This window comes from Sinocyclocheilus grahami, unplaced genomic scaffold (assembly GCF_001515645.1).
Source record: "Sinocyclocheilus grahami isolate Dianchi unplaced genomic scaffold, SAMN03320097.WGS_v1.1 scaffold286.1, whole genome shotgun sequence".
Taxonomy (NCBI): Eukaryota; Metazoa; Chordata; class Actinopteri; order Cypriniformes; family Cyprinidae; genus Sinocyclocheilus; species Sinocyclocheilus grahami.
In genome coordinates this window covers 739382-758358 of record NW_015505465.1, presented here as the reverse complement: position 1 = coordinate 758358, position 18977 = coordinate 739382, and the positions used below count along the sequence as shown (strand labels likewise).

At 36.0% G+C, this 18977-nt stretch overlaps 1 protein-coding gene across 1 annotated transcript in view; it reads right to left on the bottom strand.

Moving 5' to 3' along the window:
- The window catches only part of LOC107600572 (O-acetyl-ADP-ribose deacetylase MACROD2-like), a 607387-nt gene that overhangs the window by 13246 nt on the left and 575164 nt on the right, over positions 1 to 18977 (bottom strand). The window contains exons 11-15 of the mRNA XM_016292504.1: positions 15406 to 15441; positions 14623 to 14667; positions 12786 to 12851; positions 9174 to 9269; positions 7249 to 7323 (exon numbers count right to left, since the gene is read on the bottom strand). Of these exons, the coding sequence (XP_016147990.1) occupies positions 7249 to 7323; positions 9174 to 9269; positions 12786 to 12851; positions 14623 to 14667; positions 15406 to 15441 (318 nt within the window). The remainder of the gene's footprint in view (positions 1 to 7248; positions 7324 to 9173; positions 9270 to 12785; positions 12852 to 14622; positions 14668 to 15405; positions 15442 to 18977) is intronic.

Sequence of the window (18977 nt, the reverse complement as noted above, 5' to 3'; positions counted from 1 at the left end):
CCCCCCCCCCCCACCCCCTTGTGGGAGGGACGAGCTGGCTGATCAAAAGAAGATCTTCAAAGCCACAGTGTGAGAGCCGTGCTCCTTCCGGCTTATTTGAGCAGGACTCCTCTTCTCCTGCATTCTCCCTGCTTTGATGCTAACAGGGTTGTGGGCCATAGGTGACTACATAATGGAGAGCACACACAATGCATTCTGGGTGCTCTGCCGGGGCACAAATAACAGCCGTATCAGGTGTGTTTGAAGTCCAGGGTCCATCAGCAGATGGTTGTGGTGGCTGAAGAGGGTTTGTGAGGGTCATATTTATGTGTGAATTCATACAATGGTGGCACCTCTGCCTGAAAGCGGTTATATGGCTTGGTTTCCTTCAAGCCTGTCCTCTAACAAAAGTTTAACATGGACAACAAATGGCTTTAGCATTAACAATTGTGTGTTCCATATACCAGAAGATCCGATTTTTTTGTTAAATGTTGATACTTATTTCTATATATATATATATATATATATATATGGACTGAGTGGTATAAAGCATACCACCACTGAACTCTGGAGCAGTGAAAATATGTTTGTTATATGAGAACCAAAACTAACCACTAAGCCACAGCTCCAGAGAGGCTACAATTGTATGAGCTAACCTAGATGTACAAAACACATTAAAGGGATAGTTCACCCAAAAATGAAAATTCTGTCATTAATTACTCACCCTCATGTGGTTCCAAACCCGTATTGTTCATCTTCAAAAGCAATACTTCCAACAGAAACAATTCAAAATCATTCCATCCTTCCAAAATACTCCACATCTATCCATCTATCTATCTACCTACCTACCCATCCATCCATCCATCCATCCATCCATCTATCTATCTGTCTGTCTGTCTATTTAAATTGTAATTTTTTTTGCACCCTCGCCAACTAAAAAAAATTACACAAATTCAAACAAGATTATTACTATAATTATTATTGTTATTATTAACAACAACAACAACAACAGTTATAATACTACTAACAATTAATGAACATGGCAATGAACATGGCAATGAGGTATTTTCATCAAATAACAAAAAATACAGTAGGATTTGAACCTGCTTCTCTCTTCCAAAATACTCCACATCTATCCATCTATCTATCTACCTACCTACCCATCCATCCATCCATCCATCTATCTATCTGTCTGTCTGTCTATTTAAATTGTAATTTTTTTTGCACCCTCGCCAACTAAAAAAAATTACACAAATTCAAACATGATTATTACTATAATTATTATTGTTATTATTAACAACAACAACAACAACAACAGTTATAATACTACTAACAATTAATGAACATGGCAATGAACATGGCAATGAGGTATTTTCATCAAATAACAAAAAATACAGTAGGATTTGAACCTGCTTCTCTTATATGTGTAGCGTCTGGAACACCGAGAGTTTTCTGACTCTCCATTGACAGCAGTGGACATCACGTTCAAAGCCCAGAAAGGTAGAGAGGATATCATTAAAATAGTCAAATAGCTGAACCACTGACGTCACATGGACTATTTTAACAGTGTCCTTACTACCTTTCTGGGCCTTGAAAATGTCAGTTGCTTCGCTGTCTATGCAGGGTCAGAAAGCTCTTGGATTTCATCAAAAAATATCTTAATTTGTGTTCCGAAGAGAACGAAGGTCTTACGGGTTTGGAACGACATGAGGGTGAGTAATTAATGACCGAATTTTCATTTTTGGGTGAACTATCCCTTTAAAGTACTGTGCATGTTGTTCTTGACTTTGTGTTATTGAATCTGTCCTGCTCCAAAGCAAAGTGCTAGGACAGTTTTGGGGCAGGATGTAGACACAGCGCTAGAATATTTGCATTTATGCAGAAAATTTGGCTAATGCCTATTTCAAGGACCGCTTCAATATACAAGCCCAGGGCAATAGCTAATTGTGCGTTGCATATAACCAAATATTTTAATTTATAAAGAGAGAAATTATTTTTTTAAATGAATTCATTTGCATGAACTGTTTGAATTAACAGATTCACTAGAATGAATCAGACCTGCAAAAGAATGTAACAATGCAATGCTTAGTCACACTACACTGCCTCTCAGTGGAAAAATCAGGTCATTACTGGAAAAGCTACACTTAAAAAAACAGCTTTGTCATGCTATTGAAAAATAAATATAGCCTAGCTACTCCTCAACGATGGGGAAAAAACGGAGGGAAATTGAGAATAGGCCAACAAATCAAATTATGTCAATGATAAACAAAAAAAGACAAAATGGTGTCTAATGATGACTAAATATTAGCAGTTGGCAAATGCAGCTCCCTTTGTCGTTGGGTGGGTTTTGCTGAACTGAGAAGCTAGAAATGTGCAGGGCTTCAACACAAGCAACAGATGGCCACAGCGGATACTGTTGGGTTTCTGCCTCAGGGCCACATTCTCCAGGAAGCTGCGAGCGACTAGGATGCCATCACTATCGCAGTCTTGAAAACTTGGCCGCAATCAATAGTTAATACACAAGAAACAAAAACCCAGGAGATCTAAACCCGGGCAACGTTACATGGAGAATCCTGCGGGTGTAGCTTCAAGAAGTAAACAAATAAATAAGTGAGCATAGCCCTTAAATAAACAATGATTTCTTTTGATGATTTCCTGAGTGAATATAAATTCTTATCGGAGGGGCAAAAGAATGGCTATGAGAATGGGTGCCGTGTGATCTCACTACGGTGGATGGAAGACAGGAAATGATGAATATTGACTGCTATCCAAGAGTTAAGCTGGAAAACTACTCCATTTTAGCCTCACCATGACATCAGACAGAAAACAAAGGATTGGAGAGAGTAAAAGAACAAATAAAAAAAAAAATGTCCAAAATGAAAACTCTGAGCCGTCTTCTTCTCGCTGAGAAACACTGATTGCCCACTGTGCTTGAGAACAAAAGACAATGGGAGCGAAAGTGTGTGTTCTGCCTCCCTTTCAATTTTGTCTTCTCTCAAGTTTTTCCTCACACAACATTGGCTTTAATAATTCTAAGACCTGAAACCAACTTTACGCCATGCAAGTATGTGCAAGCAAATGTTTCTAGCTACAGAAGCTCGAGTTCTGCTCTAGCACAATAGAAAAGTAACTTGCGAAAACTTGAAACTGCTTCAAACTGTCAAATGTTAGCTCCATAAATAATTACACACCCAGTTTAATGTAACAGACATGTGAAGATAACTATCAAGTGTAAACACATGCAGCCAATGACCAATGGACTACCAAAAATAAGGAGGATTTCCAGATACAAACAGAAACCAAACACACAATTTATAAGGCCTGAATAATCACTACAAAGTGTCCTTAAAGTGCTAATTACAGCATTAGTTGTACTATGTGGAATTAATTATATTTCAGTTTTGTTTAGTGGTGACACTAACATTAGTGCTTAAAAAACATCACTTAACACTCAAAAATAGCCTTAGTACGTGATGTAACTATACAATATACACAAGTGAGATGCTCTAGAATGCTCTCATTATAATCAACAAAGAGATTTGTTGTGTACATATTACATATACTGTATTATGTTATAGGGATGCACAATTAATCAATATAACCAAAATCACAATATGGTTTATCAAATTGCAAAGTTTGCAATGATTTTGCAATTTGATAATGTCAAGTCAAGTCACCGTCATTTATATAGCACTTTTTACAATGCAGATCAAAGTGTCAAAGCAGCTTTACAGTATTATAAAAGAGAAATAGTGTGAGAAATGAGAAGTGTTTATCAACAAAAGAGAACCTTTAAAGGCTCCCTGTGGTTTTCCATCAAAATAAAAATAAATCCATAAATAACACTGTAATTTTAAACTTAGTTTTAAATGTAAAATAATAATACTATTACTAACATTACTAATTAAGAAATATTTCTATAAATATATGTAATATATTTATTTTACAGTGAAATATTACAAAAGCAATATTTTTATTTTGTATGTACTTAGTTATTTTTTATTTAATAACAACAATAATAATACTACAATTTTAGTCAATTTTTCAAGCCCTACAAACTGCATAATTGATGACCAATATTATATCAAATTTGACCCAGTTTAATGTAACAGACATGTGAAGATAACTATCAAGTGTAAACACATGCAGCCAATGACCAATGGACTACCAAAAATAAGGAGGATTTCCAGATACAAACAGAAACCAAACACACAATTTATAAGGCCTGAATAATCACTACAAAGTGTCCTTAAAGTGCTAATTACAGCATTAGTTGTACTATGTGGAATTAATTATATTTCAGTTTTGTTTAGTGGTGACACTAACATTAGTGCTTAAAAAAACATCACTTAACACTCAAAAATAGCCTTAGTACGTGATGTAACTATACAATATACACAAGTGAGATGCTCTAGAATGCTCTCATTATAATCAACAAAGAGATTTGTTGTGTACATATTACATATACTGTATTATGTTATAGGGATGCACAATTAATCAATATAACCAAAATCACAATATGGTTTATCAAATTGCAAAGTTTGCAATGATTTTGCAATTTGATAATGTCAAGTCAAGTCACCGTCATTTATATAGCACTTTTTACAATGCAGATCAAAGTGTCAAAGCAGCTTTACAGTATTATAAAAGAGAAATAGTGTGAGAAATGAGAAGTGTTTATCAACAAAAGAGAACCTTTAAAGGCTCCCTGTGGTTTTCCATCAAAATAAAAATAAATCCATAAATAACACTGTAATTTTAAACTTAGTTTTAAATGTAAAATAATAATACTATTACTAACATTACTAATTAAGAAATATTTCTATAAATATATGTAATATATTTATTTTACAGTGAAATATTACAAAAGCAATATTTTTATTTTGTATGTACTTAGTTATTTTTTATTTAATAACAACAATAATAATACTACAATTTTAGTCAATTTTTTAAGCCCTACAAACTGCATAATTGATGACCAATATTATATCAAATTTGAAAAAAAAAAAACATTTTTGTTTAACGTGCAGCAAAGTCACAATTTGCATCCTCTTCATCAAGCGTTAGATACATCAGCACGTCATGTTTGTGTACTTACGAGTGTATTTCTAACCTTACAGTTAGACACACACACAAACTCTCATTCACCCAGCACAAGGGATCCTTAAGCTTTCCAAAAACCAACACTTTTCTTAAGATATCTTACACCGATCTAAAGATCCACCTGTCCACCTGGTCGATTTACTTTACCACTGCAACATCAGATTTAATCAGGCAAAATAAGTCTTGCGGTTTGCAATATGTAATCAAAAAACGACATGCAGAAACAGGCTGAACCTCGGTTGGTGCGACAGAGTGAAAAAGCCCACCTTCATCAGTCAGACAGTGAGAGATGAGGAGAGAAACTCTGATTGGATTCAGAGCCACTGAGGCTCAGCAGCCGTCGCAGTAAATCTCACCTGCATGCAGGCGAAGAGGCGATATCGACTCCCACCGCAGGAACCGCAATACTCCATGGCCGAAAAAACGGCCTCCATTAGCAAAGCCAGACTTATTCATAGGTACCTTCAGGCTAAGAGAACTTTGTTTAATTTATGAATCTTATCGAGTCTACCGTACAGGGCCGGTCGAGGGGAAAAGCCTGTGAACAAGTCGAACGTGAGATCCACTTTGAGCACAATTTCAAAAAGTAAACAAGCCTAGGCACTTTACTGAGTAAACAATTTGATGTTTTTAATATTGATGCAGACTTTCGAAACAAGCCTCTCGAGCTGAGGGCTCCTTATTTGTGTTACTTGCTTCCATGTAAGTCAGTCATTTAGCAGAATCAGATGCTTTTATTCAGAAGCCAATCCCATGCTAACACATGCAGAACCATTAGACTTTTATAAGTTACACAAGCCGACACACCTGCTTAAAATTGGCAGCAGTGCCCTAATGACCACGTGCCAACAGCATTCAGAAACACTCGGCTGAGGTGTTATGGAAGGCTGTTTGTGTGTGAACGTGAGCGTGTTTTTGTTAAAAGCACCGTATGGTGAGGTGTTGAGCTTGGCTTTACCTTCTTAAATATGTTGTATCGATCTCACCTTCTCTGTGTTTAACATCTGGTACTGCCACGTTTGTGTGTGCATGTGTGTGTGTGTGTATTAGTCTGTTGCTTGTGTCTAAATGGGAATCGTTATCCATTATCTGTGTACATAACACTTTAATCAAGTTTTGTGTAAACAAATAGTGGGCATAATTGAATGAATGTGCGAACACGTATCTATATTATTGTATGTGTGTCTGGTTATGTGCGACCTTGCTTTATATGAAGACTTAATGTGGCACTTTCACTTACCATAAATAGGGTATAAGTAGGGATGCATTTTTTTTCTTTTTCAAATGGTCAGTGAAAGAAATGCTTAACCTTTAGAAAACAGGTTTTATCTTCCATGCATTTTCTATTATTTTTTTTGCCAACCTTATACAAAAATATACAAAATACCATGTTTTATTTTTTTAAGAAATAAATGTAAAATAAAAATTCAAGAATTGAATAATAATAATACGATGAGAGGGAAGTATCATATTTTAGTATTAAATTATATAGTTAATATTTATATTAATATATATTATTAATGTTATATATATATACATATAATATAATAAATGAATAATAATTAACAAATACAATACAAATAAAAAAAACATTATAATATATAATAAAAATTAATTAATTAATTAAAAATATAATTAAGTAAAAAAAAAAAAGGTAGAATGGGTAAAAGGTTTGCAAATTCAGCTTACATCAAGCTGTCTTGCTCTAGTTTGGGCCAAATATTAGTTCACAGGTAACAGGTTTACAGTTTACTAATACACTTCGAATATACATATTTGATCAACTACTATATAAGCTATAAATAATAAATATAATAAAATATTAAATTATCTTCTAAAGCCTTTAAAAATTAGCCAACCCCAAAATGAAAATTGTCATGATTTACACACACTCATGTCATTTCAAACCTCTATTTGAGAGAAGATATTTTGAAGAATGTTGGTACCAAACAGTTTCTTCTCATACTAACTTTTTTTTTGTCCATACAGTGGGTACCAAAATCAACATTCTTCAGAAATATCTTCACACAGAAGAATGAAATAAGTATAAACTATATCAGATTTTTCGGCATCCTTTTAACGAAAGAAATTGGACACCAAAGCATACGTGGACTGTGCCATGTACATCTCTCTTTTTCTTTAATTAAGTAATCATACTAGTCTTACCTTCCATCTGTTTTCCCGCTTCATCAGGCTGGCCTGTCTGCATCTTCTTTTCTGGGCTACCCCCTTTCTCTTCCCCTTGACAGAACGAGACAGATTAACACATTAACAGATAAAAAAAACAAAACAATACTAATCCAATAACATTGTCCTTTCCGATTTGCTCACTTCTCAAAAAGCTCCATTCATAATTCATCCAGTTCAGAATTACCGTCCCTTTATTTCCTCATTCAGATCCGGCAGCCGGTGAGATTACAGTTATCATTTTTAATAATGGTGCTCCGAGACAAATTTGAAGCCCTGCCCTCGAGAGTGAGGGGAGGACAGCCTCATATGAGCTGAGTAATCGATCAAGGAAATGGCAAAAGGAGAGAGCGGGCCTTGATGATGCTCATCTGTTGCCTAAGGTGTCGCGCACACGCACACACACACACACACACACACAACGTATTTACTATCTTCCAAATGCAGGAGAAGTGCATTAGACTACTAGATCTCCTGTATGAAACTTAGAAGATTAAAAACACGACAGCTGTTTCTTCTGCCCTCTCATACTGCCTCAAACAGCTGACAGCATATGCCTGTGAGAAAACACAACACTGTGTTTTTGTTTTCAGTTTTTAAGTTGTCTGCATTTAACAAGGCTGTGCGGTCACAGATAGCAGGCTCGTATTAAGACGTCAGCGCTTTGTATGTTTGGCGAGTTTGGTAAAAAATGGTTAAACACACACAATGCCAGATTTGAAAACCTGTAATGTCTTTACTAAGAGGATTTTCATGACAAATTGAGAGATTAGAAAATTCCTTGGCATCCAAGCTGCTAACCAGCCATCACGACGGACTCTGGAGATGCTTCCAATTTCTGCACAGAGGCTTTTCAAAAATTTTCTATTTCAGCACGCACAGAAAACAATCAATCAATACACAATCAAAAAACAAAATGCTTTTTTTGAGAGGGAAAAAACTGTCTTTCACATCTTGATAAAAGGAATAGAGGCTTCCAAGCTGTCAATTCCTGCAGGAAACCTATAATGACTTTAGAGAGTTGCTGAATGCCATTATGAACGCAATTACAATAAATAGTAATATATCACATCAAACACATATACTATTCAAAACTGAAATACAAAGTATTGGACAATTTCTTGTTTTGTTTGTTTTCAGACTAACTGGAAAATGTGCATCCACTAAGAACCAGCTGGTTAAAGAACATGAAGAAAAAATCTGAGAGAAGGTTAATCATTTGTTTGCAACTGCCACAAGATTTAATATTTTGTGTCTAATGATGTTCATTTTTAATGGCTTAAGTGTGAAAATGCATTTTAGGCCGTTCTCATAAACACAATTCCTCATAAAGTGAACACATCTCACTCAGTCCATTAGACATTCAGTGACAGACTTTTGTCACTATGAAATAATTTCATATAACAGCTCCTCAGCTCTCCTTTGATCAGTGTTGTTATAGTTATCAAGTCACACATGCCAGAAAACTTTTCACATCTGATTAAACTTTCAGCGAATTTAGATACACTTTACTTTCTAACTATCTATACATCATTACTGACCTTATCAGTGAGAGGAATAATCAGATCCACAATATAAAAACCTTAGATACAATGTTAGAGCCAGTATTAAGATGCACAACTATCAGATTATACCAGTCATGCTAATTATTATATATAGATATTTAGATGATCAACTTTTAAGTAAGTCTTTACACTTGTTGAAAGAAAAGGAGCTATTAAAAGGCTTAAATGATCTCCTGCTACTAAGCTGGATAAAATATACACATCACGTTTAACATTGTTTTATGTGTCTTTTTTTATCCTGTAAATCTAAGCTCTTATTTTCTGTGATCTGTGTGTATTGACATGTTTCTTCTACATCCTGTGGGAAAAAACAGTGTGTGAATGATGTGTAAATCTCACCTGCAACTTGTGGGTCTTCTCCCTTGCCTTCTTGCTTCCAGGTCTCTTTTTCGCTCTCCTGTTCAACTTTCTTCTTTGCTGTTGGACTCTCCTCCACTAAAACCCAAAGAGACACACATAAATAACAGGCATCTGGGAGATATATGCGGAAATGTCAATATCAGTTGAAACATTCCATAACGAAAGAAATATCTTATGCTTTGAACAATATCACAGATTGAGTTCTCTATGTATCATGGGTTAATACTAACAAACTCAGTATGTCCTACTTCTAGTTGAACACATACTGTCAGAAGCAGAATAATCATGTTTTATTAAATATATTTGCTGGATTTCTGCTATTAGCATGCTACCGTCACACAAGTTTAAGAGTTTAAGATTTGGTTGACATCTTTACAGTGAGAAAACAAGTAAATGTGGAAACTGAATGCAAATTTTCAGTCCTTTACTCTCTCTCTCATTGAAGGAATTGCTGTAGGCGTTTAATTGATCAGGGACGGCTGGAAAAACTTGCAGCATCTGGGAGACGGAGACCCTTTCTCTGGTACTCAACTGGATGCAGCAGATGTTCTTCTGTGTGTGTGAGTTGTGGGTTTGTATTAATGTCACTGATCATGGCTTAAGCCTCTGATTAGTCATGTCCTTTCAGGTGCACTCTGGGTATGAACATGAGAATGTGAGTCTATGATCTCTGTCTGTGTGTGAGTTACTTAAGCAATGAGGATTAAGTCTTGCATTACAGCTGCTGTCTTATGGGTGGATTGTGTGGGGAATCAAACCAGTTTGGCTAGCTTGTTGACATTTGTGGAACTTGTTGAAATTGATAAAGATTTATTTGAAGTTGATTAGAAACTTGCCAGAATTTACATTGCTCAGCCTTCAGTGAATTTTAACTGTCGTTTTAGTGGGATGTAGTTGGATTTTAGTGGGCAGGACTGCATTAAGTAGGATTGATGAAGAAACATGTAAAATGTGAAAAATATGCTTGTTATTATAAATGGTGCATCTTCTTCTGTCCTGTGGACACGGTTTCCATTTTCATTTAACAAATAGAGTATGAGAGCCAAAAACGCTCTGCATTCAGCAGTCCATTTAACACAAAAGCAATAAGCAGCGAGAGAGACTGTTACAGTGATTTTACCATGATGAAAAGTGTTCTTAGGCACCAACGTGAAATCATTAAACCTAGTAAAATGACGATCATCTGAACAAAAGCTATTCTGTCAGGCAGGTTGCAAAAATAAAACTCTGGCATTTTATGATTTTTACTGTTATTTTTCTCTTTTTTTCTTTCTTTTTTATATATATTTCTTCTGAATGTTTTGTTTTGATAAGCTCTTTGTTTGTACACCAATAAGAGATAATGCTTTTTATGAATCAGAAGACTGTTCAAAAGTTTGAGGTCTGTAAGATATTGTAATATTTTTGAAGATTCTTATGCTACCAAGGCTGGCTCAAGAATAATATTATAAAGTATTATTAGATTTGAAAATAACTGTTTTCTATTTAAATATATTTAAAAATGTAAATTATTCCTGTGATGGCGAAGCTGAATTTTCAGCATCATTACCCCAGTCTTCAGTGTCACGTGATCCTTCAGAATTCATTTTTATATGGTTGTTTTCTGCTGAAGAAACATTCCAAATTATTAGGAAAGTTGAAAACAATTGTGCTGCTTAATATTTTTTGAGGAAACCGAAATACTTGTTTTTAGGTTTATTTGATGAATATAAAGTTGTGCTGCTTAATATTGTTTTGTAATATTCTTTGATGTAAAAATCTCAGCTATCACATTTGATAGATAAATAAATAAATAAATAAATAAATACATTAAAATAAATCTTACAGACGGTAAAAAAAAAAACTTTTGAACAGTAAGTAAATGTATAACTGCTTTGGTCCTCATTCCATAAATAAATAAATAAATAATTGCCAACAAAATAATATTATACATTTAAAAAAAAAAATTTTAACAGCCAACTTGTCAAAAAAAAAAAATATATAAACATTTAAAAAAGAAAAAGAAAAAAAGGATTACAGTTCAAGGCCCCATGGACTTAGCATTTCTTGCGTTTTATACTCAGATGTCCAACAAATTTGATGTTTGAGCCAGCAAATCACTATACTCACTAAAAATGGCTATAAATGAAAGGAGTGTGCAATAAGATTTAATAACTGTATATATTGTGAGATGGAATATTGGTGGACCATCACTCAGATTGACTTGACTTCTAAATGATGGTTTTAATGGAGAAGAAATAGGCGACCCATTGCTTAAGACCGAGCGGTATTAAGCCGCCACTTTAGGGTGAACTGGAGCAGCTGTTTCAGCCTAATGCCTTTAATTTGTGTTTGGGTCTCTCTCTCTCCCTATCTCATCCCTTTCTCTCTCTTTTAAAGGGATGTAGAGTCAGAGTATCCATCTGTGTGGTTCCAGCTAACACCTGTGTCTGCTCTGGAGTGGGATACAAGGCCATAAATTTAGCCCTCGCCCACACACACATACACACTCCATCAGATGAAAAACACAAAACAGGATTTAATGCACACGTGTCCACCCTGACTCCATTTACAGGGAAAGCGTTTGAAGTCGCAGTTCAGAGGGACACAGACATGCGTTCACATAATCAATGGAGGAGTGGGAAGTGTGTGGGGTAGTTTGGCTGTTTGTGTGAGGCTCATATCGCACCACCTGGGCAACATGGAGCCCTGGAGGCCTCCATCCTTCACTTACAGATACCGAGACTCATGTAGTGTCCTGCAGGAAAGTAAGACTTATATCACCCACATACACACACTCGTTACAGCCGCCCGAGGACTCTCGATCTCGCTGCATCCCAAGAGGAGCCCAGATTGCTCACTTTATTGCTAATTTTTTAAGTGAATGTATTTCTGTGGTGTGGGAAAGCTGGTTTCAAATATTAAACCCAAGATGTCAAGACTGTTTAATCACTTACTGTCAGTGGCGCAGGTTTTATTTGAATATTAAAATGGTATTTACCTCATTTTTAAAACCACAAGTGGTAACAAATATTGTGGGTAGGCCTGTGCAATATATATTACAATTATTGAAATGTTGCACATATTGTGAAATGTAAATGCTGGATATGTAATTTTCAGTTTTTAAATACACTAAAAATATTCGCCTTAAACACACATTACTACTTTTTCTATTGTATAACATTGAATTTTTTATATATATATATATTATGCAGTCCTAGTTGTGGGTAAAAAAACTGGTATGTTTAGCCAACTTTAAAAACCAAGTTGTTCTAAATTCTTCAAGAACAGCAGAATCATGGAGTATCACCATATGTTCCTGCATGAACTGACTATTTGTCATTTTCAGTTTATTTTATCATACAGAAGCCTGGCTGTTAACAGTTACAAATATTGATATCCACCAAATCAGCATATTAGAATGATTTCTAAAGGATAATGTGACTGAAACAATGGCTGCTAAAAATTCAGCTTTGCCATCACAGGAATAAATTAAATGAAAAAATATATATTCTTAAATTGTATTTTTGTACTGTATTTTCAAAATATCTTGAGTCAAAGTTATGTTCACATTTACAACCAAAAACTAGAGCAAGATATGGGAGCAGTTACCTGTAGGTTCTCCTTTTTCAGGAGGTTTGGCCTCCTCGTCCTTGGATTCGGCGTCAGGGCTCTCGCCTTTGGAAAACAAACAGACAGAAAAACAATTACATTTGTCTCACAAAATATCTGGACACACTAAAGACCCACATGCACCCTAGAATGACAGACACCAAGGCAGAGACAACAATATGGGTGTCATCCATTTTGAAGTGAAATTGTTTATTTTTCCCAAGCTTGGTTTGTTTTCCCTCTGAAATGAGATGTATTCAGCCAGAGTATGAATTTTACTCCTGTGGTTGTGTGTAAAACAGCTTGTATATGGGGATAGAATTCATACAAACTCTTTATTAGTAGGATTTGATACTGTTTGCACACAGATATATGGTCATGCATATTACAAATATGTGAAAAAAAATAATACATAATAAAGTCAATTATTTATATATATATACACACATACAAATTGTATGTGTGTATAGAAAAACACATGAATGAACAACCAAACATGAAAAAACAATGCAGATACATCTTTATGTGCCAGTTCGCACTCGTGATTCATGCGTCGCAGGTGCTCGGCACTCAGGTAAATTCAGATTTAGCCTCTGTCTCTGCAGAATCTCCAGCTCCGCCTCACCTGGTCTTAAAAACCTCTCTGTTTTGCTTTTCTCCAGGGAACATAATTGCAAGTATCTCTGGCTCTTGGGTTCGGTCCAAGCAGAACATTTGCTTTGCCTCCTCTGCTTGGCGAGACTACTATTAGTAATGCTCATAGCTACACCTGTCAGAGCTGGAAGGGGAAAAGTAAATCAAAAGTTGGCGATAAGGATGTCAAAAAGCACTGGTACTTCGGTACCAAGTCGATACTCCCAACCCAAAACAAAACAGCGGCTTATGAATGTGCAAACACGATTCAGAGCTCTGCAGTCAAAGTGACATTTAGTGCAAGCTCAACTGAGCTCTGCTGAGCAGAGACAGGCTGAGGCTAGTTTTGTCCTCGGGTTTAAATGTAAAGTTTCTATCGTGCTACATGAATACCCAGAGGGAGTCGGGCCATGCGCCTCTGAGCGTATGTGTGTGTGTACAAGCGATCATTTCAGCGTGTGCAGTGGTGTGTGTCTGTCGATGCACATGTTCTGATGTCTGTCTGTGTATGTTCGTGTGGATTGGAGCGAGGTGTCTCATTAAACAGATGCACCCCAAAAACACACACACACGCACAAGAGCGTCACGGTAATAACTGTATCTGACAGCCACTCTCTCTGTCGGTAATGAGACAAGTTCAAGGACAACAGAGCCAATCCAGATCCTTCAGCGAATGGGTACAGCGTGACATGTGAAGCGTAAAGACTGTGGAGAGACCCAGTGAATTTTTTTGCTCACTAGCATGTAGACTCCATGTGTTTGGGTGAGATATATGCATACTGAACTGCAAAGACGGACCTATTTTGCATGTTTTCTGATTCTTGTTGTTCTCGGCTACAGGATATTATGAGAAATCAGGAAATATGTATTGGTCTGAAAAAGTATTGGTAAACTTTTAGGTACTTAAGTCATACTTAAATCTGTATGAATGTCATGAATATGTATGAATGTCAAATATTGAACCATTTGCAAACAAATGGTGCTGGAGGTTTCAAGTGAACCAGATAGTGTCCAAATACTTTATTTAATAATTTTGAATACTGCATCTCTTGTTTTATTACTTAAAAGCTTAGAAACTTTTGTGAAACGACATGCATGCTGTATTTCCTAAAATTATTTGATATTTTGTTATCTAATGCAATTTAATTCACAAATTTTTAAATAAGAGTGTCTTAAGTGTTTAACTTTTTAGATGATGACAAACCTTCTGGGTCCTGGCTTTGCATTGTCACATCCTCAGTAGATTCCTCTGAAATCACACAAGAGAAATACACGTAATGACAAGATTTTTGTCTTCTTAAACCAAAAAAAGAAAAAACCAAGCAAGAAAATTTTTTTTTTGTCCTTTCATCAGACTGCAGTGGCTAATCCCATATTAAAGAAGAGAGGATGATTGCTATCTAATCACTCTTGCTGCTGGCAAGCAGAAATGAAAGCACAAACTCCTCTGTGAAGAGGAACAGGAAAGGTTCCAGCTGATGTTTGATTATCAAACATGTCTTTTTCTTAATGGTTTACTGAGAATGAGAAACTGCAGTGTGATTTTGATATTAAAATGTGATATTACAACATCACACAGATTATTTAATCCCATTTTAAATTTAGTTAGTGAAGTTTCAACCATTTAAACTCCGGATGTTGTTTGGTTCTAGTTGTGGAGTTGAATTTGTTCCAAGGAGAACAAGCCAATCATTAAGTTGTAGTAGATAAAATAATTCATTAAGTACAGACAAATTGCTGTTGCTCCTAAATTGAGGTGACAAGACGATAACACAAGCTAAATACTAGGATAACAAGACACAGGAACATTTTAATGATGTGTCTCTCAGAAGAGACAAGCACTGAAGTAAATCTGCAGACCTGCTCTTCTTGATTGTAAAATATAACTACTCGGAAACGACTCTGTCTCAGGGCTTTGTACGAGAAGGTCAATGCCAGGAAAAACAAAATTCTCTTAGCTTTGAACAATCATACACGAAACGCCTACCTTGCTGGCTCATCATTTCTTCATCCTGCTTTTCATCTAAAAAAAAGATAGTCATAGATAAACACAGATGTATTAAGAATAAACATACTACTGAAATTCTTCTGTTACAAACAAAAAACAAAACAGAAGCAAAAACAACAAAAAAGTGAGAAAAAACACAAATAAACTAACCAAACAAAATAAAAAAAGATGAAAAAAACAAAACAAACAAACAATCAAACAAAACCCAGAAAGAATCTAAACAAAACAAGAAAAAAGCAAACCAAACAACAGAAAAAAGTTTAAGCAAATCAAAACCAGAAAACAAACAAACCCACAAAACAAAACAAAAAACAAGTTACTACACTACTACAGTATCATAACCCCAGCACATTGATGGGCATGTTAAAAAGTTGTTTGGCAGATTTATCTTCCCTCAAGATCCTTGATAAAGTAGTCCACACATTTGTCTAGAGCAGTGTTTCCCAACCTTTCTTTAGTCGCGGCACCCGTTAGAAATTTCTAACTTCGATATGATACTTTGAAAAGTATAGATATTTGGTACAGCAGGGAAGAACTGCAGAATGCACTGTTATACAGATATTTTTTATATTATTTAAAAAATGTGTCCATCAATGGTGGCAATCAGTAGGCTAATTTCTAATGAAAAGAGACATTTTTTTCATTAGAAAAATTTAAGAGATTTTTTTTTTTTACCAATTATTCAAATAATGTTTAATCCTAGAAAGCTATTATTATTATCAGAGGACACATGAGCATAACGGTTAGTAGATCAATGAATGAGAGGGCAGCATTACCAGAGTTGCCCATTTACCACACCTTGTTACAGCACAGTAGGGCTATTGCAGACAGAAACAATACTGCACTACATAGATGTTTCCTGTCAGCTTGATTTTTGAGTGGACTTTGCTGTTCCAATGAGCATGAACGGTATATGAGTGGAGCACTCACATGGGCCTAAGCGGAGCGCACACGCATAGAGCGGGATAATACGCAGAACGTCACACCCTGTTTTTATACAGTCTATGGTCCCACCATGTGAAAGTGAATCCTGAGCGGTGAACTAATTTTCGGCAGCTGGAATTTCCATGTATCTCTAATTATTGGCGACATCAGAAATGGATATTATATAATAGCTGCTTTTATGAACATTTTAGCAATTTAAAAATATATATATTTTTAAATATTTTTTTTTTACACGGCACCCCTGCTCTCCACAGCGGCACCCCGTTTGGGAAACACTGGTCTAGAGGAACGCTCTACTACTGTGGTCATGTTTTACATCAAATATTTATAATAGCTCTGGCATACTGGATGTTTCGTGGCTGCACTAATTTTGTGCTCTCTCAATATCTCTAGACTGCAACGAGTGCTGTCCCAACGGACAGCTAAATACATCTCAGCAAACCCCACACAGAACTCCCATGAGCCCGCTGCCGTGCGTCCCATGGGCTTACATGAATGCGTTTATCCCAGGTGGGTTTAATTTTGTCCCTCTCAGTCACTTTAGTCCTTTAAACTCGACATCTCCTTCTCCCTCTCTCCCCTCTTCGGTGATATGAAGATACTCTACCAGACTCCCTCTCTCTTTAACCCAGATAGGGTTTGGGATGAATTGGAAAATGAAGACCCTGACACAAATAATCCGCTGTGCTTGACAATAGCCATTACGCTGCTGACATAGTTGGCTTTTTTAACAAGCTGGTGTGAGAAGCAATTTTCCAATGTCTGAGCAATTTATTTTCTCACCACCACTCTTAAAATAATAAAAAAGAAAAACTAACACAATATGCCAAATGATACAGCAGACCTTCATAAAAGGTACTGTGTTTTGTCGTTAGCCTTACCTCTAGTACAGCTTTCAATTAAATTCAGCTTTACACACACTGGACCCCTCTTCTTCCTCAATACTGATAAACCAATAACAGCAGATTATGATATAGTGACTTTTTTATTCATTTAGAGGGCAGAGGGCAGTCCTCCAGTGACTGATGCTCAATGTTTTGCTCACTATATGAATTATTATGTGGGAGAAATCTTTTGGATTCTGAAATCCTAAAATGATAAATCATCTCAGTTTCAACGTGAGGTCATACAATCACCACATACACCAGTGAAGGATGTTGTTTATAACCTGCAGACAAAAGCAAATTATTCTGAGAGACGAGAGCTGAGTCATGCATACTTTCACGGTGGCCTCTTTCATACAAGAAGCAGTTAAAAGCAAAGAACGCAAAGTTAAAATAGTTAAAGGTGGAAGGTTTAGAAGTTTCAAAATATGAGTAAGCTATTTTCTTGACTTTAAAATTGCACCGGTGGTTTTATTAAAGAGAGAAACATTGAAATAACCTAGTATAGAGTAATCACATCTATCAAAAATGACTTCTTGTTTATTACACATCTAAACAACAAAAACTAAGGCGAGTAAAGACATAAAGCTAGCATACAGAAGTACTAACTTTGAAGCAAGAGAAAGGACATTTGAGGCCATGGAAACAAGCATTTGGTGTCATGTTTTATTATTTTATGATTTTATAAAGCCATAATGTTGAATAAGGATGTGAAGCTCAATGCAGCGACCCAGCAGAGAGTCGTTCTAGCAGCAGATGGCAGTAGTGTAACAGAGTTCAGATGACAGGTGCTACAGCACACACATAAACACACACGTTCAGGACGACGACGCTCGCTTGCATACACACAGAAACGCTTCTGTGAGCTATCTAGAAAATATTTCTAATGCCATACATTTACAGTCACATTACTATGGATCCGTAATGATACAGGATCGAACGGCAGCACTGCCTCCTTTCACACGGTGGGGAATTCTCTTTCCTGTCAGTTAGGCCCTCTGAACACAGTTCATGGTGAAGAAAACCGGCACTATAAAAAATGTATGAGACATGAGATAGAAAGGTGAGTGAGAGTGTCACAATCAACAGATGCTGCTCAGCGGCCCAGAATCTACCTTCTGTGTGTGTGTGTGTGTGTGTGTGTGTGTTGGCTACACGTAGCTCACGCAGTGCGGAGTCTTTTGATTCAGTGTCTCGCTCTGCCAGGGTTGGAGCTTAACGGCCGTGTTTCCAGCTGTGCAAAACTGTGGACTTGGAGACATTTGAGCCACTATCTATACAATTGTAAAACTGCCCACCCTCGGTATAAATGCATCACTGAAGCTTCCTGTCGCTTGACCCCTCCTGCTCGGTTTTTCTTTCCATCCTCTTCTTTTGTTTTCTTTTCTATTTCATTGCCTCTATCTTTCCCTCACACACACATTCTATCTTTCTTTCTGTCAAACACATTTGGTCCATATCATTATTTTTTCTATATTGTGAACTGCAATGGCACGAAAAACTAATTATTACCAAAACATTTGCCACGTGTGTGCAATAAGAAATGTGTAAAGTGCTAATAATAGTACAAACAGGGTAAAATGCAAAATAAAAAATGAAAAAAAAAAAAAAAAATAAAAGAAATAAGCAACAATTAATTTCAAAAAAGAGCACAGCTGATAGCTCTTCAGATCAAAGACTTCTGTTTAGCATATGGGTACCTCTGGTAATGTGAAATGAAGA